Below are 16401 nucleotides of genomic sequence, written 5' to 3'. Positions count from 1 at the left end.
TTTACCTGTAACTTAAAGCAAGGATACTAAAGGAACACGTTGCCTAAAGTCATAAGACTAGCTGAGGAAACTTGTTTTTTAAATATGTGAGTGACTTTTCAGCTCTCCTTCAAGTAACTGGAAGTGTCACTTAAGAGAAAGAGGTTTTTTTACTTGGTTTTCGATACTACTGTTCCCAAGGTGTAAAACTGATGGTGTATTGAGAAAGCGTCTTAATATAGTCTTTAATCTCTATAATACAGGAACAAGGTATCTAAATTAAGAAAAATCAGGTATGACTTGATTTTATCTGAAAATCTTTATAAATTCTTACTGTGTTCTATTAAGTTAATGGAGTTGCTTGGACCAATGAAACACCAAGGCAGAAGAGTCATACATTCAATTGCCGGATGATGGTGAAAACCTCTCATGATCTTTTGGAAGATGTAGGCAGCCACCAGGATACACGTCAAAGATATGAAACAATGCAGTGCTTTGCTTTATCTCAGCCAAGAGCTATGATGGAAGAGGGGGAAGGTAGGAAATTTTGTGGAATTACTGTGCGCAAAAGAAATCTCTGAGTAAAGCTTTTTGGTATTTCTTATGTGTTACAAAATCTGTAGCTTCTCCAATCCATTTTTAAGTAAGTAGGAACAGAATGCAAAAATGTAAATTCTTATTGTTTATACTTCCATTTTAACAATGAAGGATGCTTCAGCTATTTTATTAGATGCTTTAATAGAATAAAATAGGAGAGAAATTAAAGAAGAAACATTATTTTTTAAATACAGATTTGCAGTCCTGTATGATTTGTGTGGCACGTCGTATCACAACTGCAGAAAGGGTATTTCCAACAAATCCAGAGAGCTTTATTACAAGACATGATCTTTCAGGTGAGAAACGTACCCAAGATGAAGGTATCTTTTTTTGTGTCCATGTGCTTGTTTTCAATAAATCAAGTAGGTAAATCAATCATGTACCTGTAGTGACTAGCAGAATTCATAATGAGAAGTCCCAGCTGGTTTTTGCAATATACCTCTGTCGGCAGTGAGGTATAATAACAACTGTGGGACATGTTTTCTGTCTCTACGCTAATATGCTATTGTTTGGCAGCTTGTATAAAACATTACTTGTGTTTTAACTTGGCAACATTTCAAGTGGTTGTCATTGTGCTTTTCTTTACATGTAAGAAATATTTTAAATCATAATTGAAGCTTGTATTTTTCTACAGTATGTGAGCTAATGTTTAAAGTGGTTTACGCTGTTTAAATTGAAATACTTATATAATCTGGATGGGGCTTTTTCGGATACCGGTTAGTATTTATGATTTTCATTTGTGGATGTAGTTGGTCAGTATTTTTGAAAATTTTACTGTGTATGCCTCCTTTGGGTGCCTGTAACCAGAGGCTAAAGTTACTGTTTTCTAAAGCTCTGGCATTATCCTGTGGGTACTTAACTTCCTCTTATTCAGTTATCTAAACCCCTTTGAATATTGTTGTTTTAACAAGCAGCATCATATTCTCACATAGCAGATAATTCATAAATGTAACTTCTGCATACTCAAAATTTGGTGTTAGGCTGATGAACAATTAAAATGGTGATATTGGAGCCTTCAGATATGTACCGTAATTATACAAAAGGATTGGCATAGTAATATAATAGAGAGTTTAACTTGTGTATTTTCTTTCCTGTTACAGGAAAACTTGTCAACATTGATACAAACTCATTACGGTCTTCCATGAGACCTGGCTTTGAAGATATAATTCGTCGGTGTATTCAGAGGTTCTTATGCCATAATGATGGACAGTCATGGTCAAACAAACGCCACTATCATGAAGGTAAAAATCTGTTTGCAATGTTGGTCGTAATGCTTCTCCTAATGGCTGTGTTTTTTTTCTGACAAACAAAAATGCTGAATTCTGCCTGTGTTCATTTTTTTCATATTTTTTGGTAGTCTTAATTGCTGTGACTCATATTTACAAGCTGAAGGAGGATGACCTCTTGAGAAATAGGAATTCTGATGGAAGTTATTTGGTTTTTCCTAATGTGTCTCTTTTGATAATTTCCATGGAAGATATCAGATACACGATCTGGGAGCCTGAAGCAATCTGTTTTTCCACAGATGGATATAGCAATTACAATGACAGCTATATTTCTGTAGTAACATGTAATCCTTAATTATCATTAGCTTGTTACCTTTGTTTAACATGAGTTTGACTTTTTATTTTAATTCATCCTTTCTTTTGTTAAAGGGTAGCTCACTAAAAGTGATAAAGTTGTGTTGATGCCGTTTTCTTATTCAAGACAGAAGGGTTCAAAATATTTTTGGTGTTCCAGTGTTAGGTATTTTGTAATGCTAATTTGATAACCTTGATAGATAAAGTGAAGTACAGCCACTGTCTTCAGTAAGAAAGATGACATTTTCTAAGTTTTCTAAACTCTAGTCTTTTTGAAGGATTCACAAAGTAATTCAAGCAGAGGGGACATTAAATAAAGAGAAACTCATACTGGCAGAAAATGAAGTTTCCATTCCTCTGGAAGTTCTTCAACTTGACTGATTAAATAAATCCTAAATTAACAAGGAATTTGGAGCTCAGATTAAAAGCAGTGGTTTCCACAATTTTTTTGATTGAAATAAAACTTCTAAACTGAAAAATACTTCATCTGAAGGCTTCCAAGTTTCATTTCTGTTGCATATTAATTACCTGTATATTTTACTGCAATTAATATTAAAGTTTTGATTAGTCCTTCTCCCCAAGGAGAAACCACAGAAACCTACTAACCTAGCCTTGGAAGTCTGTTAACAAATGTAGAACTTTGCCAACTGTGCATGTTGAGCACAAAATACTACAGCATCAAAATAACCTTGTTTACTTTTGTCTTCCCTCTACTAATTTAGGGAAAAATGTGTAATACTTCATTTTTCTGAATATCTATCTTGTGTGTGTCTTTTTTTTTTCTTTTAAATCTTCAGCAAATAAAGGGTATTGTTTTAAAAGTCTGTAGAGTGCATATTAATAATTCTTGGGGTTTTAAATATGAATTGTATTTGTCTATCTCCTTTACAGCTTATACACAAGGTCATGCTGAAACACCATTGTATCGGTTTTCTTTAGCGGATGGTACGATAGTGACAGCGCAAACAAAGAGTAAACTATTTCGAAATCCTGTAACTAATGACCGCCATGGATTTGTCTCTACCCACTTTCTTCAAAGGTGAAATCAGTGGTATCTGTTTGTCATTTAAGAGTCATAGCTGTTAAAAATATATCTGACATTGAAGATACCTTAAAAAAAAAAACAAACCCAACCCAAAATATTTTATCTGATTAAAACTCAAACAGAGGGGGAATAACTTGGGAAGCAGAGTTGCATAGCATAGAAATAAATGTGTTAACCTGACACTGACACTCCCAACTTAAACGTGTGGCAGAAAGACAGTCACAGTCAGAAGAGAGGTTTTTCCTCAGTACCTCCATGGAGCCTGTATTCATTATTCTTTTGGGTTACCATTTATGATGATGAAACACTGAAAATAGAAGTGCTTAGTTACATGCCTTATCTTACTCTTTTTAACTGCAGACCAATTAAAAAGACAACAAAACCCCCTCAGATGCATCATTGATGACTCAAAGTTAAACATAGCTTAAATGGCACTTCCCGTGACCTGTTCTTGTTGATTACAAGAATAATTGAAATGCCACTCTGGAGGGAATCTGTCGGCTTCTGGCATTAAAGTGCCTCCAGATGCTGAAAAATGAGTAGCTGAGATTGTTCAGGGCATCATTAGTGTGCACAGCAGAATGGTGTCATGCATTGACTCAGGAAGGGAGTAAAAGGAGGAAGATGTTTAAACTGATAAATCTGACTAATGACTGTCGATGAAAGCCTTTTGAAGGGGTGATACTATGTACGCACTTTATAACTGAAATCACCTAAAGGGCCAAGCACTTCTGTAATGAATAAATGAGCGGCATGGCTTAGTTCTGCTTTTGTGGAAGCTTGAATTCTCACTGCTCTCTTAGAAAAAAATATTTGGAAAATTATTTAATAATGTTATTCTGTCTTTGTAGCACTTGATTCCAAATAAGGTTTTAATTTGTTTTCTTGGGGTTTCTGGGGATGTTGTTGAACTTACAGAGAACAAAATGGATATCGGCCGAATCCTAATTCAGTTGGGCAGAACATCAGAACACCGGTGGCTGGAAACACAAATTCTGTTGGTGGTCTTATGAACATGTCACCTGGTCAAGGCGTGCCAATGCAGAACAGGAACTATGGTATGGGAGATCCCAGTGCAGTGGGTCAGCTCAGCAGCACTCGATATGGAGGCCCTGGTAATATGGGGCCAGTGAACTCTGGACCCGGAATGCAGTCCTCTGCTTATCAGAACAACAGTTACGGCTTAAATATCAGTAGCCCACCACATGGTAGTCCTGGTTTAGCTTCCAACCAACAGAATCTAATGATATCTCCTAGGAATCGAGGAAGTCCAAAAATGAGTTCACACCAGTTTTCTCCAGTTACAGGTATTTTATTTTCGCTATAAGCTGTTTTTTGTTTTTGTTTTGTTTTTTTTTTTAAGCTATCTTTTCACACTTTCATCGGAATCGCATCTCTCATCCTTTTAAATATTTCTAGATGACCTTATATATGTTACTTAAATGTAGTATACCTAATTTCATGGTAAAATTTTATTTTAAAATAATTAACTCAATGTGGCAGTCGTACATAACCCAAAGGAAAAGTAGATACAGACAGTACTGTAGTCTAATAAGTGTGATCTCTGTCGTGTGATACAGGTATGCACTCTCCAATGGGCTCTGCCAGCAACACCGGCAACAGCACTTTCTCTAGCAGTTCTCTTAGTGCTCTTCAAGCCATTAGTGAGGGTGTTGGAACTTCCCTTTTATCAACGCTTTCTTCACCGGGTCCAAAATTGGATAATTCCCCAAACATGAGCATAGCTCAGCAAAGTAAAACGAGTACCCAGGACTCCAAAAGCCCTTCTGGTTTGTATTGTGAACAAAACCAAGTGGAAAGTTCCATCTGCCAGTCAAACAGCAGGGATCTCCTTAGTGAAAAAGACAGTAAAGAGGGAAATCTGGAGGCACCTGAAAGTCAGAGAGGACCATCTGAAAGCAAAGGGCATAAAAAACTGCTTCAGCTACTCACGTGTTCTTCAGATGAAAGAGGACATTCTACAGCATCAAACTCGCCTTTAGACTCAAATTGTAAAGAATCTTCTACCAACGTTACCAGTCCTTCAGGAGTTTCCTCGTCAACATCTGGAGGGGTATCATCCTCCTCCTCCTCAAACATGCATGGGTCGCTCCTGCAAGAGAAGCATAGGATTTTACATAAATTGTTGCAGAATGGTAATTCTCCTGCAGAGGTAGCCAAGATCACAGCTGAAGCTACTGGTAAAGACACGTATCATGATGCTAGTAATACAGCGCCCTGCGGAGAAGGCACTGTCAAACAGGAACAACTGAGCCCAAAGAAGAAGGAAAACAATGCTTTACTAAGATATCTGTTAGATAAAGATGATGGTAAGGACCCGCTTTCCAAAGACTTGAAGCCTAAAGTAGAAAGTGTGGACAATAAAATGGGACAATGCAGTAGTTCTACAATTCCTACTTCTAGTCAAGAAAAAGAGATGAAAATAAAAACGGAACCAGCGGAGGAGGTACAGTATAATGTAAAATGATGGTAGCGAACAAACCAATATTTTCTTATTACAGTGAATGGGTAAATATAGTATGTGTATGTAAACATTTCTAAGAAAGTTCTGTGCAAATGATGTGAAACTATACGCTCAGGTTTTACTGTAACTGAAAAAGCACAAAGACAACTACAGGAGATATATATATCCGAATATGCTGCACTGAAGTGCTGGACTAATGTTATCAAGTTATGGTATGATTAAGGTAGTGTATATTTAGAAATTATTACTTAAAATCAGATCTTTAACACCTGCTATTTCACGTAGCACATGTTTATGTTTATGGCTTATTAGGAAATGGAGCTGTAACTGCCTCTGTAATGTGCAATACAATAGCAGAAGGTAAAACATTATTTTGTTTTGAAAATATAAACAATACACAAAAATGTGTAATACTTAAAATAACTATAGATTGGTTTTAGTTCATTCACTGTTTTTAGCACTCTCTTTTTCCTTAAATGAGGGAAAATATTGTTCCAAATACATGTATGTTCAGCATTCAAATAAGTACATGTATATTTATTTGTTTCAGTGTTTCTAGAGTTGAAATTACAAGAAATGTCGTGATATAGTAAACTATATATATCACCAAGGAACAGCTCTCCTCAAAGCAGCAGTACGCTTATTAGGGACAGCTGTTCTTAAAATTATAAAGCGTAGATAATATTTCTGTTGTATTTAGTTCCTAAGTCACATTTGGAACTGCCATAAAGTAAATAATACTGGTCAGTATGGCAGAGTTTACTGAAAACATGTTGATATCTTAGAACTTGGATTTCCCAAGTCGGTAATAGCTATGTAAATAAAAAATTACTGCCCAATTTTTGTATTAGCTAATGGCTGACTATAAATGAAACACCTTATAACATTTTTTTGAGTACCACTTATGGAAAAGTCACAACTGTGTAATAGTAACCCATGCGTAGTTTCGGTACTTGCTCCTGAGATCTAATTAACGTATTCAGAGAAGCTTATTTTGTGAAGATATGAATCCACTATATATGCAATACTTTTTCTGTTAAAACTCATCTGATTTAAAGACGAATTTCTAAAGAAGGTTAGGACTCCAATTGACTAGAAAAATCTGTGGGTACTTTTCATATGTTGTTGTGTTTACCAGTGATCAAATAAGGCTTTTTGTGTATGACAAATACATGATTTATCACTGAATGGTAAACATTCTTGATGTTGTTTGCTCTCATTAGTGTTTTTATCTTTGTAATTTGTAATGACTGAAATGTTTATATTCATAGGTGCTTTTCATTTTATTTATGTGTACGTCCAGTTTTTCCTAATTCTCAAAATTAGACAAGCAAAATACTCTAAAAAAAATATAGCTAAATGATATCTGAAGTTCTTAGGAAATTGAGAGATAGCCCAAGGTACTGTCAGTGAACTAAAACATTTGTCTTCCAGTTATATCTTTTAAGATCAGTGAGGAGTTAAATAAAAGCTGAAGGATAGGCATATGATAGTAAATAACCTTGCTATTTCACTGTGTCTTTTTCAGATGAGTGGAGACTTGGATAATTTGGATGCAATTCTAGGTGATCTGACTAGTTCAGAGTTTTACAATAATGCTATGTCTGCAAATGGAAATAACCTTGGAACAAAGCAAGCATTATTTCAAGGAAATGCCCTATTGGGTAAGGAATTTAATCTAATATCACTTTGGTTTTAAAATTAGGGTGGTGTTCTTACCTGATGTAAACATAATGCATCCTCAAATCCTTGGAGAATACTTTCTTGATCTCCTATATCTTCAAGGACAATTGTAATGCAAAATGGCTAATTATGCTTTCATAGGCTATTATGTAAACTGTTAGCTGTCTTGACGGCACTCCTCTGCTATATACACAATGAGTAACGTTAACTTCAGTTCCTTATTTTACGGTTTCTTCTGGGTTCATCTAACGTAGATTGCCCAGAGACAAGACATCAGGAAAAATGTTTTGTGAATTGTAAATTAAAATTGAGAATTTTTGTTCTTTATAGATGACTAGAGAAATAATACAGAATTGGTGACAAGCTTTTGATTTTCCACTTACTCTATGTGAAAACATCTTGTAGCCTGCAAATTCTAATCAGTTCTCCTCCTTGACATTGAAAGGGATGTTCTTCCTTAGTAGGAAGCTGAGTAGGAGGGAAAGATAACCTTGCTAATAGACCAGTTGTCACTTCCTTTTGTAATGTTGATTATATAAGGCAACCTAAGGAGGTGAAACACCTATCATGAAAAATGTAGAAACAGGTACAAGAACACGTGAGGCCACTGACACTATTGGCTGTGGGGCACAGTAACTTCTGGGTTAATAAGTCCACGTAGCACACTGTGCTCAGGAACACACTGCACCTGGATTCAACTTGTTCAGAACCATTTGACTTCTTTCTGTCTCCATGTCAGAGTTGTCCAAAGGCTGGGCAGCCCGCTCATATATATCGAGGAGTCTGTAATACCAGTGTGTTTCCAAATGTTAAAAACATGGATCATTACAGAACTTAAAATGAACCTTTTTATGTTTAGGGCCAAAGGGAACTGCATTTTGCTTTTTCTGTAAAAGGTTCTATGTAGTCAAAATGTGATTTGTGTAGTGAGAACATAAGCAAAATAACTATTCCTGGCTTGTTCAAGGTCAAATATATGTGCCCATAAATACATCAGACTTCTTTTTTTTTAAGTCATCAATTGTACTTTCTATTTAAAACATACAGTTGCATGCATCTTTTAATTCTTCAACAGGTGTGAGGAGTCCCCAGTCTGTGCCGTCTTCTCGCCCACCTTTCACCAGAGCCATGTCTTTAGACAGCCCTGTGGGCTCAAGTGCTCCAGTGAGGAATGTCAACGCGTTCTCCATGTTACAAAAGCAAAACTTGATGGGTGGAAGTCCAAGAATGATTGAAAGCCAGGAAAATTTTGGAGCAAATCTAGGTTTGTTGATCGTGTACAAATAAATCTCATTGTAAAGGAAAAAGCTTTCATGTAAAAAATGTTGCAAAATTATAATTTTGGCTAGAAGAAATCTTAACATTAAAGAGTAACAATTTTACCATCAGTATATAAATACTTTTTAGTTTTTATTCCTAGCTAAAATTATGAGAACATGACTATTTACCATCTGTGTATTATTACCAGTAATTTACTTTTGTTTAGTAGTTAAATTATTTTTTACTATTTCAAGTTTTTAATGTTCTTGATATATAGAAGAAAGAACAGGTCACGATGGCAGTCAGTCATTAATATTTTTAAATATATTTAGATTAATATAGTCATTTGATGATTTAGAACTTGGCTTGGTAAGCTTTAGATGCTTTTGTGGTGCATTGCTCTGTCATTGGCAGATGGCCTTGTTGGTAAAACAAAACAAAACAACCCCTCCTGAAAAGAATACTAAGACCTAAATACGTAATGTATTCCAGATGAAAAGTTACTGTATTTTCTGCTCTTTATTATAGCAAGTGCTCCCAACAGAAATGTAGCGATGAATCAGCATCAGTCGGGAGAGTGGGGTTTGCCAAACTCAAAGGTGAACAGATTGGAACCTACAAGTTCTGCTTCGATGTTGAGACCAGGACCCGAGTTTAGTGCGTCCCTCCCCAGATCCTCGGTGGGTGGCTCCATGTCTGGGCTGCCCGTTCGTTCCAATAGCATACCTGGGACAAGACCAATGCTACAACAGCAAATGATTCACATGAGTAAGTTCTTTACCTTTTATTGTCCTACCTAGCACAGTCTCACTAGTTTCTCAGTAAGCATTCATCATCCAAATCTTCTCGGTTTTGGTAGAATACTAACTTTTCGTCCAAAGGCTTTTTGAGGTAAAGACTGTTTGCTGACTGGGACATTTAATGTCTATTTTGTGTTCTGTTTGTTTTCTTCTGGTGATATCTGTGTGTTTCATGTACAGATAACTCATGCTGAGTCTCCAGGTTTTTTGGGGATAATTTCTGTGTATTTCTTTAGTGCAGTATTTCTCTGCTAAATTCCAGGAATGAAATGCTATCTATGATTATATGTGAAGGTAACCAGTATTCCGATTCATTGTATTTGATATAGATGTGTTTTTGCTGTTAACTTCTTGGTAATCAAGGTTTTTTAAAGTTTTTTTTCTTAAGTATTTAAAAATTCTCACACAGAGTATCCAAATTTAATATAAAACCACATTGCAAATGCAGGTTCTCTATTCATGTTTGCATGGGAGAAAATAAGCTGTATGTCTAAAATATGAAGAGAGTCTTAAAGCTTGTGGTTTTTTTCTGTTCTATGTCCCTGACAAAGATTTAGCCTAGTGCTGAAATTGTCCCGTCTCATGTGCCAATGCTGGCGTGCACAAAAAGGGCCAAAATAGACAGTGGGGCTCCTTTTCCCTTTTCTTTATCATGTAAGGCTACCATGGTAACCAGCTGTTACCAGTTCTCATAGACAGACTTACTGTTTCAACGTGTCATGTGGATATAAGGGTAAACCAGGAAAAAATTTCTTCAGTCTTAACTGAGTCAGAATTCCTCAGCTTAGCTTCCTAGGAATCATTATTGCTAGGTGATTCCTACAAATATTGGGAAATAATGGGATGACACAAACTCTCCTATGTAGTGCTGTATGTCTCTGAATAGGTAGAAGGAAGGCTGTACTCCCAAAGAGTAAAATGTCATTATGTACCTTCTGTTTCTTTTGTTTTTCACTTGTTTTGGAATTTAAAATGCCAAATGTAGTTGATGTCACTATGACAATGTATATTTGCTAGTACCCAGATATCATTGGCCAGAAAACTCACGTTTTTTTGGATGTAAACTTGCTGTATCTGTCAAGTTCCTATTTTAGGGGATTAAGGATTAGAAATAGCAATTCTGCTTTAACAGGGTAGGTAGCAGCTTTAGGTCACTGACATATTTGAATCTGTGGTCTGTTATATTTCTGAAATTATCTTGAGTGTGAGTTTGTGTATGTACATGCTTTAAAATGGAAAGCTCATGAAGCTGCTTGACAATTTGTGTGATCATCCACAACCTTTATGTGACCACTGGGAGAGCAAGATGACACCTTTCTTTTTTAAAAATCACACAAATATTTTCCCTTGCAGGGCCAAATGAGATAAACATTGGCATGGGGGGGAATCCGTATGGACAGCCAGGACCATCTAACCAGCCAGGGTCGTGGCCTGACAACATGCTGTCCATGGAGCAAGCATCGCGGGGTTCACAAAACAGGTAGAGTTGGGGAAGGTTTTAAGATAAGTTTAAATCCAATTGTTCGTTGTTTGTCGGAAGAATTTAAGACCTGGAAAAAAAATTAATGTAGCATATGCAGTGGGATAACAGATTGGAGTCAGAATCTATTTCCATTTCTGCTGATGGTATGACACCGGATATCTTTTAACCCAGCTCCACAAAAGGCATTGCTAACAAAATCAATCAATCCTTGAGTTGGGAGGCACAGAGAAAAGAGGTGGGAAAATCTGAAATTATGTCTCTGTGGTACATGCAGAAGCCAGGAGAAATGGAATTTTTGTGTGTTCAAGGATACATGGCAGTTGACTGGACATTTTAGGACCTAAATTTGGGACTTAAATTCTTACTTCAGTCTTCTGGGTGATGATAGTATTTAATCATCTCCAGTTCAAAATATTATATAAAAACTATGTATATGCCTTTATAGTCCATAATGGTTGTAATGTTTTTATATTTGTAGACAATTAGTTAGAAACTCTTTGGATGACCTCTTGTGTCCGGCACCAAATGTGGAAGGCCAGAATGACGAAAGGGCACTGTTGGATCAGCTGCACACTTTGCTGAGTAATACAGATGTCACAGGTCTGGAAGAAATTGACAGAGCATTAGGAATTCCTGATCTTGTAAACCAAGTAAGCAAACAGAGATTTTGGCCATTTATTTTCCAAAAACCTGTGTTATTTTGTTACTTGAAAAGAAAGTGAAGAGGGCCTCCTCACTCCCTCTGTCTCCTCACCTCCTTGTCTTCATTTGCCAAAATCTGCCTTTTGAAGCACCTACATTGAGTAGTGATTTTAATTGGAGAAGCTGAATATTGTTTAAATTTCTTGTGCATTACAAAACCATAAAATGGCATTTTCTTATCTAAGTTTATTGTAATATGCCTTGGTATATAGGGTTGGTGGTTTTTTGGGTGTAAATCATTATAATTCTATAAGCAGCAAATTGTGTTGGGTTTCTTTAGTAAACTATTGTTAATTGAGCTTGGGTTGTGAAACATTTGACTGGCAGTGACGTGTTAGTGAGTAGGACGCTTCTGTCTCCTCCAGTTCCAGCTTGAATTTGCATGGATAGCAAATAGGAAAAAGAAATTATATGAATAATTTGAAACTTGCTAAAAACCACAAAATCTAGCTGTCATTTCTACAAATAGCAGTTCAAAAGTGTGGAAAGGCTTGAATAATGATACTGGTCTGCCTATGTAAGCAGCGTGCATTAGAACCCATTTAAAAAAATTATTATTATTAATAATAATTTTTGCTATTTCATTTGTCTGGAGACAAAACTAATAGTAATCTGCCCATGCTATGTTCTACCCAAGAAACTATTAGTTGTTGTATGGTGTGTTAGCTTTATTGTTTCTTTCGGAATTCCTACTTAAAGAATATACTGCTAGTGAAAACACTTTTGTATCTGTTGAAGGGACAAGCTTTGGAACCCAAACAAGATTCATTTCAAGGTCAGGAATCTTCAGTTATGATTGACCAGAAGCCTTCGTTATATGGTCAGCCTTATCAAGGGCAAGGGGCAGCAATGCCAGGAAGTTTTAGTAACATTCAGGGACAACAGCCAACCTTTAATTCAGTGATGAATCAGATGAGCCAACAGAGCAATTTTCCACTTCAAAGTATGCATCCTAGAGCAAATGTGATGAGACCTCGAACCAATACACCAAAGCAGCTCCGCATGCAGCTCCAGCAGAGGCTTCAGGGGCAGCAGGTAATCTTTTGCTCCTGAGTTTACACTTTCTTCTTGTTTCAGAATGGAATAAGGTGCACACTGAATTGTGTTGCTTCACGAATGTGAAAATTGACATTACGGCAGATGATTGAAAGGACAAATCTTTCATTTTGACAGTGCTTTTCCCAGCAAGTGCCTAATGGCTGTAGGAGTGAAAGAACCTTTATTAGGACAAGGGTTTCTTCTTCATCAGCCTCCTTAGCCACAGATTGGATCGGTTCCTGCAGCACGCATTATTGCTACTTTAAAACAATACTCTTGTACGACGTAGCGCTGGATGATCTCTTTATACATTTAGTATTTTTTCCGAATCTCACTGATAGCATTAAATGGCAGCTGCATTTCTCCTGTAAATCAAATGTTACTTCTTTTTCACTATGTTTTCTAACTAATCATTTGGGCTTACTGAAATATGGGTTTGCTTTCCCATTTATTGATTTGATGTCATTTTAGGTATTTTCTTAGGATGAAGTGTGAGAGAGTAGATACAGCCACATAGATCTTAACCCTGGGTTGAAAGCACGGCTTAAAAAATTGCCCCATGATTTCATCACTGTGAAAGTGCAGTCCTGATATCAAATACAATGTACAAACAAAACTCGGAAAACGGAGGTAGTGCTGTGTGACATGGACCTTAGGAAATATTGTGTTCTCTCTTGGTTCTTCTGTGACACTAATTCCATCTGTATGGGTTTGGAGTTTTTTGATGGAGAGGGAAGGAGACAGAATTTTATGATTTTAAGCAAAGCTAGTGGTTATACCTTTCTGCCCAAAACATGAGTTGGAACAAATAGGTAGTTTGCTATATATTTATTCTTAAAAGGTGCTAATTTTGAGGAAGAAAAAAAAAAAAGCCAGTTAGTTCTACACTGTTTGGATAGTTTTTGTGTGCATTTGGGCTGCTTAACCAAGTATTTTGGTACTTCAGGCACATCAAACAAGGCAAAAAATCAACCATTGCACTTTAGGATTCAAGAGGTTTGTAAAGAATGTTTTTTGGAGAAGTTGCTTTATTACTTTATTCAGATAACTGGTATTTTCAAGCTAATAGTGCTAAAATGTCTTTTTCCAAGTTTATGAATCAGACCCGTCAAGCGCTTGAAATGAAAATGGAAAATCCAGTCAGTGGCAATACCTCAGTGATGAGACCAGTTATGCAGCCACAGGTGGGATCACAGGTAATTATTACACTAGCCATCTGAAACAGTCATTTTTAGACACATCTTTTACACATCTGTTTAGAATTTAGACCTTCTTTCATGGTCCCACAGCATTCCTTTTTGTTTTGTTTTTTTCCCCGGTGCAATTAAAAAAAGGTGGGGTTTTTTTTACTTCTCATTCATGAGATTTCAGAGGGATTTGTTCATCAGGTCATGCTATCAATACAGTGTGTCAGTAGTCTTTTCCATGTAGGATGTGATAGATAATCTACTTTATTGTTTGTTTAAAACTAATGACAACTTAATGAAAAACCTTTGCTATTTTGATGATTTTTGTACTGGCTGTGGGTTTTCTTAACTTTCTGTTTGGGTAGTGGATATGCTGGGTCTTAGAGTTAGCAAAAGTGTAGGTGGCTTGATTGACTTGATTGAGTGACATGATTTAATTTGTTAAAGTGTTTTCTAATTTGATTTTTCTTTTCTTTGGGGGATAGCAGCAAGGTTTTCTTAATGCTCAAATGGTGGCTCAACGTAACAGGGAGCTAATAAGTCATCATTTTAGACAACAGAGGATGGCGATGATGATGCAGCAGCAGCAGCAACCTCAGGCCTTCAGTCCACCACCAAATGTGACTGCCTCAGGAAGCATGGATAGTGCTTTGACAGGCCCTCCAATGGCTCAAGTTCCTCCACAGCAATTCCCCTATCCACCTAATTATGGTACTAGTACTAACTTTCTTTTTTTGTCTGTCTGGTTTTCTTTTCCTTTTCTTCATTTATTTAAACTGCCTAAATGCCAATCATTCTGAAAATACTACTGTGAAAAGGGATGACTTTTTCCCTTCCCATCACTGCAAGAAGATAAACTAAAAATACTGGGTGATGATAACTGAAATATTGTCTGTCCTTTGTCTCTTAAGGAATAAGCCAACAACCTGATCCTGCATTTAGCAGAGTATCAAGTCCTCCCAACCCAATGATGTCCTCAAGAATTGGAGCCTCCCAGAATCCTATGATGCAGCATCCTCAGACAGCAGCAATGTACCAGTCCCCTGAGATGAAGGGCTGGCCGTCGGGAAGCATGGCCAGGAGCAGGTGAACTTCTCAGTTATAACCTATAGGTCAAAAATTGTCTTTCACTTTGTCGGAAGTAGGAGCTACGTTAAATAGCTTGTACCAGGAGGACTTAGAAGAGGGGAAAATAATTATACCTCTAGTGTCTGCGTTGTCCTTAATCCTGCTCTGGCTGAGGAAGCAGACTGATTAAATGTATTGTATGCTTGGCTCCACTTATTCATATTGGACCTCTGCAATCTTTGTAATTAAAAGCAACATTTGGTCTTTGAATACTGAAAAAAATAACTTGAGGGAAACACAGAAGTTCAGAATAGTATTACAGTGGAGAGTAAGAAGAGTAAGAGAGTAAGAAGCCTCCAAAAAGGTTACAATAGGAAATGCATACACATAATTCTGGGCATGTCTAAAAATTCAAAATTCCTTTTGGGAGGGAAATTTCTGTTTCTACATTAAACAGATATTATGTAGAAACAAGTAAATGTAAAAATAGTTTTATCTTCCATGTGTTGCCAGCTGCTGCAGGGAAGGCAATATATCAATGTGTAAACTTCTTGGAAGGTAATTTTATTTGTCCTTTTGTGCTTCAGTTCTTTCCCCCAGCAGCAGTTCAGCCATCAAGGTAATCCAGCAGCGTACAGTATGATGCACATGAATGGCAGCAGTGGCCATATTGGACAGATGAACATCAATACCATGCCTATGTCAGGGATGCCGATGGGTCCAGATCAGGTAAGACGTACATAAAAACTTGATGAAAAGATCTGTTGATTCTTTTCCCATTGAGTAGAGCTTGCTTCAAGCCATTCCTCTGGCACAAACCTGTTCTCAGTTATCCTGTTTATATTTACGTCTGTAGAACTACTGTTTGTACGTCCCAAGAGATACCTTATTTTTGATGATGTTTAAATCAAATACATAATGGACCCAAGCTCTATGCTGTGATTAGCTGTTGACTTTGAAGTATCATAGGTAGGATCAAGGTTTAAATTGCACAAAGGATGCTTAAATACTTCTGAGCCTGGAGAAACCCCAGACAGCAAAAAACAGAGATTGTCAAAGTATCTTCAGCAGATGTAAAAGATTATATATAATAGCTCTTCTGAGTCAGACCTAGACTGCTGGTAGCACAGTATCCTCCTCCTGGCAGAAGCTGATGATGATACTTAACCTTAATAATACCTTACAATACCTGTGTATGCATAGCAAGGAACTATAGAAATTCCCTTATTTAAGGAAAAATGAGCTACTAACAGGCACTGCAAAGGCTGGAATACTAAATATACTTTTGCTGTAATCTTTTCACAAAATGCCAAGGATGAGCAATGTAATACCGAGATAAGCTGAATTTATTCAAGTAGAAAGGACCTCATGGAATTTTGTCCAAGGTACGTAAGGAAGCAGCCAAAATAATCTCAGAACTTCTGGGGGATAAGTAAGTAAGGTATCGGAGGACTTTGATATAACAAGTACCCTTTATAAAGAAGGGAAAATGAA

General features: G+C 36.7%; 1 protein-coding gene across 10 annotated transcripts in view; it reads left to right on the top strand.

The window, feature by feature from the left end:
- NCOA3 (nuclear receptor coactivator 3) overlaps positions 1-16401 on the top strand; it is an 85374-nt gene that overhangs the window by 63947 nt on the left and 5026 nt on the right. For 7 of the 10 annotated variants that reach the window (XM_063350478.1, XM_063350476.1, XM_063350480.1 and 4 more), the window contains 16 exons: positions 328-516; positions 771-872; positions 1677-1817; positions 3048-3195; positions 4120-4508; positions 4782-5668; positions 7215-7350; positions 8445-8633; positions 9158-9397; positions 10783-10909; positions 11391-11562; positions 12353-12649; positions 13744-13848; positions 14325-14550; positions 14751-14925; positions 15495-15636. In XM_063350478.1, the coding sequence (XP_063206548.1) occupies positions 328-516; positions 771-872; positions 1677-1817; positions 3048-3195; positions 4120-4508; positions 4782-5668; positions 7215-7350; positions 8445-8633; positions 9158-9397; positions 10783-10909; positions 11391-11562; positions 12353-12649; positions 13744-13848; positions 14325-14550; positions 14751-14925; positions 15495-15636 (3665 nt within the window). The remainder of the gene's footprint in view (positions 1-327; positions 517-770; positions 873-1676; positions 1818-3047; positions 3196-4119; positions 4509-4781; positions 5669-7214; positions 7351-8444; positions 8634-9157; positions 9398-10782; positions 10910-11390; positions 11563-12352; positions 12650-13743; positions 13849-14324; positions 14551-14750; positions 14926-15494; positions 15637-16401) is intronic. The other 3 variants (XM_063350484.1, XM_063350486.1, XM_063350485.1) reach the window with 3 other exon arrangements.

This window comes from Chroicocephalus ridibundus, chromosome 12 (assembly GCF_963924245.1).
Source record: "Chroicocephalus ridibundus chromosome 12, bChrRid1.1, whole genome shotgun sequence".
NCBI classification, from domain to species: Eukaryota; Metazoa; Chordata; class Aves; order Charadriiformes; family Laridae; genus Chroicocephalus; species Chroicocephalus ridibundus.
This window is presented reverse-complemented; position numbering and strand designations above follow the sequence as displayed.